This window comes from Symphodus melops (assembly GCF_947650265.1).
Source record: "Symphodus melops genome assembly, chromosome: 13".
In the NCBI taxonomy this organism is placed as follows: Eukaryota; Metazoa; Chordata; class Actinopteri; order Labriformes; family Labridae; genus Symphodus; species Symphodus melops.
The window spans coordinates 17,017,311-17,030,909 of record NC_136703.1 but is presented as its reverse complement, the minus strand read 5'-3'; the positions used below and the strand labels follow the sequence as shown (position 1 = coordinate 17,030,909).

Sequence of the window (13,599 nt, the reverse complement as noted above, 5' to 3'; positions counted from 1 at the left end):
TCTATTCCCAGAACTCCTGTAGATGTGACTCCTCTTTTCCGGGATGAAGGAATGTTTCTCCCTCAGGTCCAACTGATGAAATGGATTGAGGCCTGGGCAAGGGTCTGGGCTTGTTTGTTCATGATGTAAAGGAAGGGAGAAAGAGAGATGGTCAACCCCCCAAAAAATTTACTCCCCCTCAAAAAAATCCCTGCATCCCAAGGCTGAAAATCACTGCCAGCTGAGCTGACATGCTTATCCATGCTGACATCAGAACTAACGGGCTCCTGGTGGATAGAAAACCAGACAGAGCAACAGGCACAACTGAGTAGCTGTTGCCAAAGTAGTAAAATAGTATATTAAAGAGTACAGTGTGACTAATAGGAAGTGATTGTTTTGTTGAATTGCAGTTTCTTTATTCTTCATCTCATTGCATTCTACGTTTCTTTGTGCAAAAGGTTCAGTTTTGAAGGACTCCGCAGTTTTCTGCACTTGTCAAGTTCTGTTATTAGCCGTTTCCTGTTGTCCAGGTGACGAGCTAGCGAGTTGCCTTTAAGTTGAGTGTTAGTTAGGTCCCGAAGCACTTACAGCGCGAAAGACCCTATTGTTTCCCGAAGGAGTGTTTTTATTCTTCTGCGACTTTGCCGCCATTTGCCTTTGCCAAAACATGAACAAAAAATCACCAAAATTTTCAAGGTCATAGGTTGATCCGATCATTACAAACTCAGCGTCAATTTTTTCTAGACATGTTGAAGATCTCAGCTTGTGTTCTGCATGTTATTTCGTTAAAGGGCGTGGCCACGGCGTGCCATCAAACTTTGATGTCTCGGCGCACCCCTTTTTAACTTTTCCAAAATGCCTCCCCATAGAGTTTTTTTTCCCCACATGTATGACAATTTTAGCTATATTAGCCATGTCAGGACCTACAAAAAAATCCTCCCTATGGCACCCATAGTCAAAACCCAACAGGAAGTCTGTCATCATTTTTTTGAATGTATAAATATGACAAATTTTTGCATTTTCAGGTTTCCTATTTGAACATACTTCATTGAGATCTTGTTCATGTGATCATTACCAACTCAGTGTCAGAGTGTTCTAGGCATGTTTAAAATCTCCCGTTGTGCTCCTCACGATTCTACAGAAAAGGGCATGGCCTCTGTGTACTGTCAAACTTAAACTTTTACACAAATCAAACTATAAGGCCTGCTGCTTGGCCACATCTCGCGGTAAAACCCCCGCAGTGGCAACACACCCAGACATGCACGGGGTGCTTCGAGCCCTTCATCAGGGCTTCATCGTGCCCTTTTAATTCTGGATCGTTATGTTAGCTTTTTCTTTCCTTTGTTCCACATAGTTTCTTCAGCAACCAGTTTTGTCCAAGTTTCTGGATTACAGGATTGGTTAAACGAAGTATCAAGCTATTGGTAACAAAGCAGGAGAGTACCCTTTGTTTGCTGAGGCTATCATATGGAAATAAATAAGCATTTAATAAAACATGTTGATAGAAATTTAAATCTTCTCAGTTCTGTCAGATCAGGGGAGAATACAAATTCAATCTTGAAATGTAACGTTTAATACATACTGATATGAAAGATTGATTTAAATTCTTCTCTTAAACTTTCAAAAGATATTATGAAACTTTCTTTCCTGCTATAGTCCTAGTTCCCTTTAAAAATCCATTAGGCTATAGCTTAAACCTTAGCTACTTAGCCCCCTCCCCTCTTTTCCCGCCATCATGAGTGGCTGACCTCACTCAGAGGAGATTTCAGAGCTGACCTCAGAGCAAAAATATACTGCAGCACTTATAGACTCACTCTGTTTCTTCTACACAACAACAGTCATTCACCATCTGGATGCTTGGTAGGACAAAAGTGAAGCAGAAAAAAACAAGAATCTGTTAGGAAAAGAAAAAGCAGTGCTAGCTATAGCTGTAGTTTGTAGGCGCACTGTAGTAGCTATTAAAAAAGCTTGTGGTTTACTTTGTTTTCATTTGTTTAATAAAGACTCAACCCTTGTCCCTACATTGTGTGGCTACAACAAAATGACAAAAAATAAGTAAATTTAATAATAAGTGTTTGTGATAATGTACAAGGTTTTATGTTGATCCAACAGATTAAAAGCCTGGTCTGTTTCTGTCATGTGTTGTTCCACACCTAAAAATTGTATGCACCAATTGTTAAGAGAGAGCAAATTTGCATTACCTTACCATGAAGTTCCTGCGTCACAGTGGCCTTGGCTAACCCTGAATGTCTCGTGACAGAGACAAACCAATTGACCTGCTTTGGTTGAAGAATATGCTCTACCTGATGATATCTTTGTTGCATCCGAACACATTCCTAAACATTTGAATCAAACCTTTAATATATATTTTATTATAAGTTCTGCTGATTCCTACAGTATTGGTGGTAGTTCTGCAGCTGTGCCTGGGTTGAAAGCAGAAGTGCCTTTCTTTGGAAAAGAAGTTATTCTGAACGTATTACTTTCAGAATATAAGTATAACTGAAGTAGAAAACGCCTTGCTGAGATGCATATCAGCTCAGTTGTATGTTGTAATCACTTAAAGTATGCTTTTGTTTCATGAGAATTAGTGAACAGGAAGGGACATTTTGAACTTGAACTTGAAATTTAAGTGATCTTACGCTGTGAAAAGAACGAAGAAAGATGAACTATACTATTTCACAAAGAGGTTTTAGCAATTACATCTGCTCTCTGAACTTTGGAACATTTGAGTTCCCTTTTGTGGCTGTTTGCTGTCTAACTGGTGTTACTGAATTTTAATTTGTGGCTGTCTAATGTAGGAAGTGGGTTGTGTACACAGTATGGGTGTGTTCCGTCACAGTTCAAACACATTAGTCTGCCAGCGAACATTGAGAGCACTTACTGAGCCCTAGAGGAGAAGACAGGATAGTCAGAGAGAGTCAGTATAATACTACTTACTGAGCAGGTGGGCACCACATACACCACCACCAGTACTTTTTTTTTTTTTCTTAAGGACTGCTAAAGTTGTGTTTGCTCTGTCATTTTACTCCAAACTGGACTTTGTAACATGTATTGGAACAGTTTGTCGTTACTCCGGCAAACATGATGTAACTCCCTATGGTCACTGATTGGCCCTGAAGGAGGCATAAACTTTAGTTTCCTGGAGGAGCCTGTGTACTCTGGACTTCACTTGACTGAACAAATGGTGGACAAGATATGGAGGAAGAGTTGGCAGTTTATAGAGAATAGACGGTCTTTTCGCAATAAGCGGTCCTCTTGTAGTGCGGCTGAAAGTGAGAGCCAGTGAGTAACCTCTTCTTCTTATTTTTTAAGTTTGTGTGTAAGAGGTAATCCAATGATGACATTGGATGATTGTGTTTGTAATTGAGTGTTTATGTGGAATTTATATCTTCTGAATATATCTCCAAAAATTGGATTCATTTGTTGGTGGTATTCTAACTAAAGTTTAATAGTGTGTTATTCATTTGTCTTTCATAAAGCTGTAGAATCAGCACATTCCAGGAACAGATTTATTCCTTTACACACACTGCAGTTCACAAACATATATAGTATGCCCTCACAGAGACTTTACTTCTCATTTAAGACTTGTTCATCTAAGAGCTTAGTCCCTGAGTCCCATTAGTCCCTGAAGTTAAGCTATTTTTTGCTCTGACTTGTAATGAGATGGATCAGAAGAGAAACTGCCATTCACTTCATAATACTTAAATCCTAATTTAACTCAGAAAATGTTGTTCTTGTTGTAAAATGTTAGGAAGAAGGAAGAAGACATTTTAGAACCATCTCCTCTGCTCTTCTTTTGCAGTGTGGAAGGGGATGGACGGCCCAATGACAGTGGCCCTTCCCTGGACGGTGGAGCCGGCTATGGTCAGGGCCCGGTGACTCACGGCTCGGCCATTAGCCCCGACCGATTTGAGAGTCCACTTTACAGCCACGGGGTCCAGCCTGGACCTCAGAGACCCCGTAGGCCCAAGCTCCAGCACTCGCAGTCCATCCTCCGGAAGCAGGCTGAAGAGGAGGCCATCAAGCGGTCCCGCTCGCTCTCTGAGAGTTATGAGCTCTCTGCAGACCTCCAGGACAAACAGGTAGAGTGCCTGGCTGAATAGTTTGCAATTGATTTTGACAGAGTTTTCTCATATTCTTGTGTCACATGCATGTAGTTCTCTAAAAAATAGGTAGGCAAGCTATAATGGTAGTGTAACTGACCCTCCAACAACTGGAAGAAGCCAAGAAACAGTGACATTGAAGAGGCTGACTTTATATGCCTATAAACCTACAGCAAAGAAAACCATAAAATATTCCCAGGTTGGCACAGTAAATTAACCCCTTCTTCTCTCTAGGTGGAGATGCTGGAGCGTAAATATGGTGGACGGTTCATAACTCGGCATGCAGCTCGCACAATCCAGACGGCCTTCCGCCAGTATCAGATGAACAAGAACTTTGAACGCCTCAGGAGCTCTATGTCTGAGAACCGTATGTCCAGACGAATTGTTCTGTCCAACATGAGGATGCAGCTCTCGTTTGAGGGCCCTGAGAAAGTGCACAGCTCCTACTTCGAAGGGAGGCAGGTGTCCATGACAGAGGATGGCACCCCACTGTCCATGGTGCAGTCTGAATGTGGGGATATAGAGGTCCACCAACAGGCCAACATGGCCTCTCACCCAGCCCAACAGGGTGATCTAACAGATGCCATCACGGAGCTGGAGGACGCCTTCTCCAGGCAGGTGAAATCCCTGGCTGAGTCGATAGATGATGCACTGAACTGTCGCAGCCTGCAGGGGGATGAGGGTCCTGACCCAGAGGCTATGGGCTGCTCTCAGGTGGAGAGGGAGCTGCCCTATCAGGTGAAGTCCCACCGCAGGGCAGCTGGACGCATGCATGATGAAACCATGGCGTCCTATAGTGATGTTACTCTATTCATCGATGAGGAGGACATGACCCCCTCTCGGGCCCTATCCAGGTCAGGGGACCAGCCCTCTAGCACAGAATCAGACTTGAGGTTGCAGTCTGTCCATTCCTCTCAGGAGTACTGGCCTATTGACCCCAAGGATGAGGGTCGTGATACAGACACGAGCTGCCGCAGCACTCCTTCTCTAGAGTGCCAAGAGCAGCGTCTCAGGATGGACCATCTTCCTTTGTTGACCATAGAACCTCCTAGTGACAGCTCTGCAGAGCATAGCGACCGGTCTGAGCGCAGCTCGGTCAAACGGCCGCCTGGGTATGAACAACATGGCCACATCGTAACATCATCCCAAGCAAGCCCAAAACACATATCCCACGGACCCCCGCCTAGAGCTCCTTCCCGTGATGACGATGCACCTCTGCGGCACCGTCATCGCCAGCTCGAGAGCCACTTAGCCATCAACGGTTCAGCCAACAGACAGAGCAAGTCAGAATCGGACTTCTCCGACGGGGACAACGACAGCATCAACAGCACATCCAACTCCAACGACACCATCAACTGCAGCTCCGAGTCATCGTCCAGAGACAGCCTACGGGAGCAGACGCTCAGCAAGCAGACGTACCACAAAGAGACTCGTAACAGCTGGGACTCGCCCATCTTCAGCAATGACGTTATTCGCAAGAGACACTACCGCATCGGCCTGAATCTCTTCAACAAGTAGGTATCAGCTGTGCTGGAGGAGCATCTCGACCCGTGTTTGCGGCGATTCGAGGCCGAGAGAATGGAAGTGATGATTGAGAGGCTTCTTGAATAATCCTTCTCTCACTGTTTGTTTCTCTGTAAACTCTTTTTAGCTACATTGATAACGAATTGAAAGGTGTTTTGAGAGTAACACATAACTTGACTGAAAGCTGAAACGATGCTCCTCAGAAATATTGAGATGTTTGACAGCACATGAGGTGTGCCTTATGACTCATAGAAAAACATAAATATTAGAAAGTTTAACAGAAAAATCTTTCTTTGAGGCAGTATCTCTGGGACACTGATCAAAATGTTGATTTGAATATAAGTAACAAGTAGAAATCATGATTTAGCAGTAGGAGAATCTCCTTTTATTTAAAAAAAATAATAAACCTGCAACTCACACTTGATTTATCAGGAAACCAGAGAAAGGCATCCAGTACCTGACTGAGAGGGGATTCATCCCTGACACACCCGTTGGTGTGGCTCACTTCCTGCTGCAGAGGAAGGGCCTGAGCAGGCAGATGATCGGAGAATTTCTCGGAAATCGACAGAAACAGTTCAACAGAGATGTCTTGGAGTAAGTCCGATTTTATTCTCGTCCTCCCCTCTAAACCTAAGAATATGTTTTGTAAAAATCCGACTTAAAGAAGGATCGGGGTGTGTGAAACGAAACTTTGTTTGAGCATATTGAAGCCCAGGACCTGCAAGATAACAGAGAAAGCTCTGCAGATGTAACCTGATATCTCTTGCAACATCCCCTTTCATAAGAGACATTTGAGGCCCTGAAACACATTAGAGAGATTTAGATGATAAGAACAAAGAGTCATGTCTGTTAGTAATTTTTGTGTTTCCATCTGTCCCTTTTTTCATTAGCTGCGTGGTTGATGAAATGGACTTCCAGGGCATGGAGCTTGACGAGGCTCTCAGGAAATTTCAGAACCACATCCGTGTTCAGGGTGAGGCCCAGAAGGTGGAGCGACTTATTGAAGCCTTCAGGTTAGATGACACACTGAAACAGAGCATGTACACGGAAACCTCTCAAAGACCCAGATTAGAACGGAGAAAACCGAGGGGAAAAGTCCTTCTTCGCTGCAGATTATGGACGCATGTATTTGAGGAATGAATGGAGAGAAAACATATTTGTGCATGAATTACAATGTCTGAGTGCTTTGGAAGAGAGAGATTTAAGACATAAACCTGTAAGGAAAAATGTGTCTAAAGAAGTAATTGACGCATATATATTCATACATATATTTGCCATAATACAAGAAGCATTTGATGTGAACCATCATTGAATATTGAAAAGTCCTTTCTACTGGGTTTCTTACACAGCTGTGTCATCTCGATGAGTCTTGGCACACGTTAGTTCTGCTTTCTACAGGAAATGCTGAAAACGTTTCCTCAGCCTGGGCACATTTTGTTTTGTGTGTTTTTAACTAAGTTTTTGTTTTTGGTTGTTAGATCTTATTGTTCTCCTGTACTTGTTTTTTAGCCAGCGCTACTGTATCTGTAACCCCACTGTGGTGCGGCAGTTCAGGAACCCTGACACAATCTTCATCCTGGCGTTTGCCATCATCCTCCTGAACACTGACATGTACAGCCCAAACGTCAAGCCAGAGAGGAAGATGAAGCTGGAGGATTTCATCAAAAATTTAAGAGGTAACTGATTTGGTGATGTAGTCAACAAATTGTTCTTAATAATATTTCAAACAGTGCCACAGCCGTGGACACAGATAGAAGTCCAAATATGTGTTTTTGTTTTCAATACGAAAACAACATCAGATGAACAAATAAATCCCATATTAGCATCACTAACTCGACTCCTCTGTGTTTTTCAAGGTGTGGATGATGGGGAGGATATTCCCAGGGAGACTCTGGTCGGCATCTATGAGAGGATCCGTAAGCGTGAGCTTAAGACCAATGAAGACCATGTGTCACAGGTGCAGAAGGTTGAGAAGCTCATCGTGGGGAAGAAACCAGTAAGTCATTTTCATTATATTATATATTATTATATATATTATTATACTTAATTCTTTTTCATTTGCCTTTAACGGTTGTAAAAATAATTTAAAAAAACACCTGGATCGTATTTATCATCGACATGACCCCGCAAAAGTACTGAGAGGCTGTTGACCTACACATGTAGCCACTTTCAAGGTTATTTAAAAATAATTTTCATAATTATGCAATTCCAGTGTGGACCATCTCCTGTTCAGCTGTGATGTCATGCTACACTTGCTGCAGACAGTGCAGAGAGCATAGTGTAAGAAATGGAAATGTTTAAAAAAGTTTCCATTTTAGCACATATCCCAAACAATAGACAATAAACTATCAGTGAGACGTTTATAGTACCTCACTACAACGATTGACAATGAATAAAGTTAGTTTTTTTCTTTTAAATGATTAACATGAAAATATACAGAGCTTAAGATGCATTAAAAACAGTATTAGAACTAGGGAGACTTTAAAAATGTGTATGTACTTTTCACCTTTGGGTGTTGTTGTGTGAAAGGGGACTCATGCCTTAGTCAGACCTTCATGCTGGTGAACACACTGAGATGTCACCCAGTGCAGCATTCTGATGAAAAATGGATTCCCTGCTTGTCCTTTTGTCCTCTCTTAATTTTAGAAGGAGAATCACTTGACTCCTGTGTGTAATGTACCAGCTTAAGTTGCATTTGAACTGTCAGATGATGCACAATCAGTAGGATGTTTATTTCCTGTTCCTGATGTTTATTATTTTTATGATTTCTGATCAAGAGCTGTAATCGCACTGTGCTCCAGGCCCTCATGAGCAGCATTTCTGCATTATTCTGCAGACAATGATGTCTCTCCGTGAAGGTTAAAAGTGTGATTAACCTATGCAGCCGCAGGGAGAGGGGGCTGTCTCGCGTGGAGGGATTTGTCTCAGTTGGTTTCCAGTGGGATGGATGAGTTTCTTTTCCAGTGATCTGTTAATGTATGAAAAAAAAAGTCCCTGGTCACCATTTAGCTGCAGTATAAAAAGCCCAGTTGGGCATGCGGTAAAACACTTTAGCATAAAAAAAAACACATTGAAGTTCCTCATCATAATAATCTGGTCCACTTGTGCTGCTATGGAGTGGGTCTCTAGGGGAGGCTCTGTTTTCATTGCAACATCATTACTGAATCCCCTGAGTCCAGCACAGAGAAAGACCACTACCCTTTACTCAGAGGTGCTTTGTGCCCGCTTTATCAGCTAAAGCTTCAGAGTCTACAAGGGCAAATCTTTCTCTAGACTCATTAATAAGCAGAGGACATTCAGTGTTCATGATATCAAAGGGATAGCCTAAATAATGCTTACATACAAGCTACTTTTAACGTCTTCTTTGTCGTTTCATTTTAGATTGGATCCCTCCACCACGGCCTGGGATGTGTAAGTATACAAAAAAATCCCACATTATTTGATCATTTGTCATTAATTCACTCTGTGCGCACAGCTTCCTGTCTTTAGCCGTTCATGTACCGTATCAGTCAGATAGTTTAAGAGAGTTTTAGATTACCTAAAGACGGAGGAACTTTTGCCCCCTGAAGCAGCACATCTGTTACTAAGAGAGATGAGCAGTCTTAGCTCTACCCCGGAAACCGAATCAACAGACATAAATCCTTGGGTTGGCATTGAGCTGCAGTGTTTACAGATTCTGCCCTCAGCAGGGTGTACATCATCCAGGTGCCTCCCAGACACAGAATACATCATAGTTGTATGGATATTCTTCCTTCTCACGCTGTTATGGGAGAAGCTTTCCACTGATTTTGCATCGGTGATAAATGGATGTAATATGTTATATAATATGCAATCTTTTATTTGACAGCACCAGTGCCTTACAAGTATTCTTGTTTTAATCTTACTTTTCTTGATTAAGCACAGTGTCAGAATTCAACTGAGCAGTTTTGCAAAACGTGTAACTATTTAGTGCCCTGAGTGTACTGTGTTTTTATTTAATATTTTAACAAAAGTTAACCTACAATCACTGGTGAAAATAACTTAACAGGTATGAAAATAGCTACAAACATCTTTTTTTTTTCTATAGTTCATCTGGAGCCTTTTAAATGTTATCATAGCGTCAACTGAAAAAGGAATAAAGATTTTCATGTAAACTTAAATAGGACACAGTGAATGAGTCAACAGATCTGAAGTTAAAATAAAGCAGCGACGGATCAAGAAACATTTGAGGAGTAGTCTGTCTTTTTGTTATCACGTCAGAAGAAGATGAGACTGGGTCTGAATTGACCTTTGATGTTTTTATGTCTTTGCTCTTTTCTTCCTGCCTCGTAGGTTTTGTCGCTTCCTCATCGTCGACTTGTGTGTTACTGCCGTCTGTTTGAAGTGCCCGATCCCAACAAGCTCCAGAAGCTGGGCCTGCATCAGCGGGAGATCTTCCTGTTCAACGACCTCCTAGTGGTAAAAACACTATCCTTAAGCTCTCCCATCCTCTCCTCTTATCTTTATTTTTTTAAGTAAATCCTTGAGCATATTGTCTTTGCGTGATTTCAGGTGACCAAGATTTTCCAGAAAAAGAAGAACTCTGTGACGTACAGTTTCAGACAGTCTTTTTCGCTTTACGGGATGCAAGTCATGCTGTTTGAGAACCAATGTAAGTGGCATTTCCTTTTATTTTTCATCCCTGTGGCGTGTTGCCCGACAGTGTTTACATCACACAGTTTGACTTAGCACAACAAGAATGAGAAGTCCGACCAACGGCCTGTGACATTGTTTATAGTCCAAACTTCAGACAGATTTGTCCAATGCCTCTCTTCTTGTATTTGATCAATAGCCCTTGCGTAAATGTCTGTCCCTCTCTGTTTGCCATTTCCCCAGATTACCCAAATGGAATCCGATTAACATCAGCCATACCAGGTGCAGACATCAAAGTCCTCATCAACTTTAACGCGCCCAACCCCCAGGACCGCAAGAAGTTCACAGATGACCTCCGAGAGTCCATTGCCGAGGTCCAGGAAATGGAGAAATACAGAATAGAGTGTGAGCTGCCTGTTTTTTCCCCTCTCCCTTCCCCCTCTCACTCCGTCTACCTCAGACTGTGTAAAGTGGAAACAGGGCATGGTCCTCATTACTCAACTGCGGCAGTTTACGAGGAAGACTTTTTACTGAGTTCACAGGCTAACAGAAAAGAGTGTTTTTTTTTTCTGGACATTTAAAAGGCTTTTTCTTTAAAACAGGAAGTTTGAAATTATGTTGATCAATAGTAGACTTTCATGAGTTTCAAACAGTCAAACATGGCTGAATAGAGTGCAGAACAAGTTCTGAAGTCCCAACCTGGCCAAAGTGTGATGTGAAACCACTGCCTCTTACCTCAGTCTTTCCTTGGCTCCTCTCCACAGCTGAGCTGGAGAAGCAGAAGGGTGTGGTGAGGCCTAGCATGTCGCAGAGCTCCGGTCTAAAGAAGGAGGCTGGCAACGGTAGCATGAACCGCGCCAGTCTGGACGACACCTACGCCATGGGAGAGGGCCTGAAGAGGAGCGCGCTCAGTAGCTCCCTGAGAGACCTCTCAGAAGCAGGTAAACCCGAAAAAACGTGTTTGTTTTTTACCAGCCAGGTGTTCAAAGGAGAAGTAAACTCCTTCCGTCATCTGTGTGATGATATCAAGGGGATAAAAATAGCAAAATGTTGTCTCACTGCACCATACTTTGATTTTTTTTATAGTCCTCCTCTTTAAATACACTTCAAGTCACTCATTTGATAGTTTGGTCTGGCCAGTTTATTTTTGTAAGACTTTGCATTCTTTGTTTCAGGGTGATTTTTCAGTACATAGACTGAATACAGACCCATTTGAGAAAAAGGTCAATTGTTTAGAAAAGACGGTCTCTCAGGGGTGAATGAAATTGACGGGCAGTTCTCACCCCGATCATTTGGATGACTTTATTTCTCAGCGTTTCCATTCACGGTTTTATCGTCACTTCTTTTTTTGGTTTTACACTTCTGCACTTTCACAGTTGGTTTAATCCAAGAGCATTTCATGATAATCCTCTGTTATTATTGATTCAGACATCATGTACCATTTCCTCTCATGTACTGTATATCTGTGAACCAAACAAATCCGTGCTGGTTTGTAAGCAGCAACAGGAGCAAGAATAATTCTTGGAGTTGACGGTCATTCATTTCACATCCCTGAATATCAGTGTTTAAACGAGCCGCTGTGTCGCTGACACAGATGATGCATTTCAATCATTACAGATAACAGCCATGTGTAGATATTGGGACATAAACTTGATAACAAAATGAAGTCCAGTCGGGGGTCTGCCTCAAGTTTGGTAATACGCTTTGATTGGTCAGTCAGTGAAGAAATCCTTCCTGCCTGTGTGTTTTTTGATGCAGGATTCGGCATGTTAGCGGGGCCATTTCTGTTGAGTGTTTTTCTTTTTTCTTTCTCCTGCCATACTCCATTCCATGTGTATTTACTGTGTTATTTCCATACACATCAGGTATTTTCCTGTATATGTGTGAATATTGGTCATGTATCATTGGCTGAGTGTGAGCCTAACAATGGCAAGAGTGCTCTGTTCGCCCTCAAACCTGTATATGCCTGTACATCCCATGTGCAACAACCACTGTAATGCTTTTGATGTGTCTCCTCCTTTGTGACTGTCACTGAGACTGGCTTTATGCCACCATAGGACCCTCTGAAAATCTGCATCTTGTGACAACATTCTAAACAAGTTGTCATATTTTAACACGGCCAAAAACCTGAGAAAAGTTAGTATTAAAGCTGTTTTAATCTACTAGTTGATCTGCAGTTCTCATCTTTAATTAAAGATAAAAATGATTAAACTAAACCTTTAGTTTGAAGTGCGATTCAAAACTTTAATCATATGATGATAGTTTAATGCAGCTCTAGTTTCCAAAGAGTAAAAGGAAGACTTTTTTTTTTTTTTTGCTAAACAGCCACAGTAGCCTACACCTGTCACCCACCTCCCTCCCAGCCCTGACCGCGTTCTCTCCCCTTCCTCCCGCCCATATTTGGACCTTACTCACAGTCACAAATCCACTGCACTGCCCCCTACGGGACAGGTGGGCGGCCTAAACGTGTGTAGTCGATCCAGGAGTGCTGTCGATCTCTAATCTGTGGTATTGCATGTCTCGGGCAGGCAAGCGTGGGCGTCGCAGCAGTGCAGGATCACTAGACAGCAATATGGAAGTAAGTTGGAAGCAGCTGGTATCCAAGCTACTCTCTATGTGATGATGTGCACTGTGAAAACACACCATTTATTTTTTGGTCTTACACCTTCTTTGCTTCATAGACTCAGTCCATTTGTTTGGATCATTTCTTTTCCTTCCTGGGATGCCTTATAACCTGCTTGCCTCAGTTAGTGTGCATGCATGGGTTGCCTGCCTCTGATCCTGCCCCCCTGTGGAAGCCAGAGATCTATTTGATTTGGTCATGTTATATGACCAATATACACTTTATCTTTAAACCAGCATGACTCTACTAATCCTTCCTTTGATTCCTCCCCTTGTTGCTTGTCTCTGTCTCTCATTCAATCACATCACAAGCGGTTTTCATTTGGTTCTTCTTCTTCTCTGTGGAAAGGTGGTAGCTCCGTGAGACATAAGGAAACTTGTGGGCTCTCTCCCTGTCCGGGTTTTTCTCCCCCCCCCCCCCCCCCCCCTTTTAATCCACAACTTCTCTTACATGCCTAAAGGTTTAGGGAGGAATGTAGCGTTTTAGAGTCTACCGAGGGGCTTCACATGCCCCGATAAAGATGTGGATTTCACTCATTCATCTTTCCCTCATTTCATGTGTCCATGAGTTCATGCGTTGGGACCCTGACAATGTCATTCTGCTTTTAAAGACGTCATACGGGATTGCTCCGGTCTGAGATGAAGCATGGGCCAAAGGAAAAGCTTTTCTTTGTTTTAGGGGATTTCCTACCTGCAGTAGTGAGCACTGTTGGACCCAGAAAAGGGGGGTGGGGTCCAGGCCGGTTGTGAAGTCTGCACA

The 13,599-nt window shown here is 42.6% G+C and overlaps 1 protein-coding gene across 8 annotated transcripts in view; it reads left to right on the top strand.

Moving 5' to 3' along the window:
- iqsec1a (IQ motif and Sec7 domain ArfGEF 1a) overlaps nucleotides 1-13,599 on the top strand; it is an 81,086-nt gene that overhangs the window by 63,372 nt on the left and 4,115 nt on the right. For 6 of the 8 annotated variants that reach the window (XM_079359195.1, XM_079359194.1, XM_079359197.1 and 3 more), the window contains 12 exons: nucleotides 3,782-4,061; nucleotides 4,317-5,596; nucleotides 6,039-6,200; nucleotides 6,497-6,619; nucleotides 7,116-7,282; nucleotides 7,463-7,602; nucleotides 8,988-9,017; nucleotides 9,918-10,043; nucleotides 10,137-10,236; nucleotides 10,461-10,622; nucleotides 10,982-11,158; nucleotides 12,746-12,795. In XM_079359195.1, coding sequence (XP_079215321.1) covers nucleotides 3,782-4,061; nucleotides 4,317-5,596; nucleotides 6,039-6,200; nucleotides 6,497-6,619; nucleotides 7,116-7,282; nucleotides 7,463-7,602; nucleotides 8,988-9,017; nucleotides 9,918-10,043; nucleotides 10,137-10,236; nucleotides 10,461-10,622; nucleotides 10,982-11,158; nucleotides 12,746-12,795 — 2,797 coding nt within the window. Of the gene's footprint in view, nucleotides 1-3,133; nucleotides 3,262-3,781; nucleotides 4,062-4,316; nucleotides 5,597-6,038; nucleotides 6,201-6,496; nucleotides 6,620-7,115; nucleotides 7,283-7,462; nucleotides 7,603-8,987; nucleotides 9,018-9,917; nucleotides 10,044-10,136; nucleotides 10,237-10,460; nucleotides 10,623-10,981; nucleotides 11,159-12,745; nucleotides 12,796-13,599 lie in introns of those variants that run through there. The other 2 variants (XM_079359196.1, XM_079359200.1) reach the window with 2 other exon arrangements.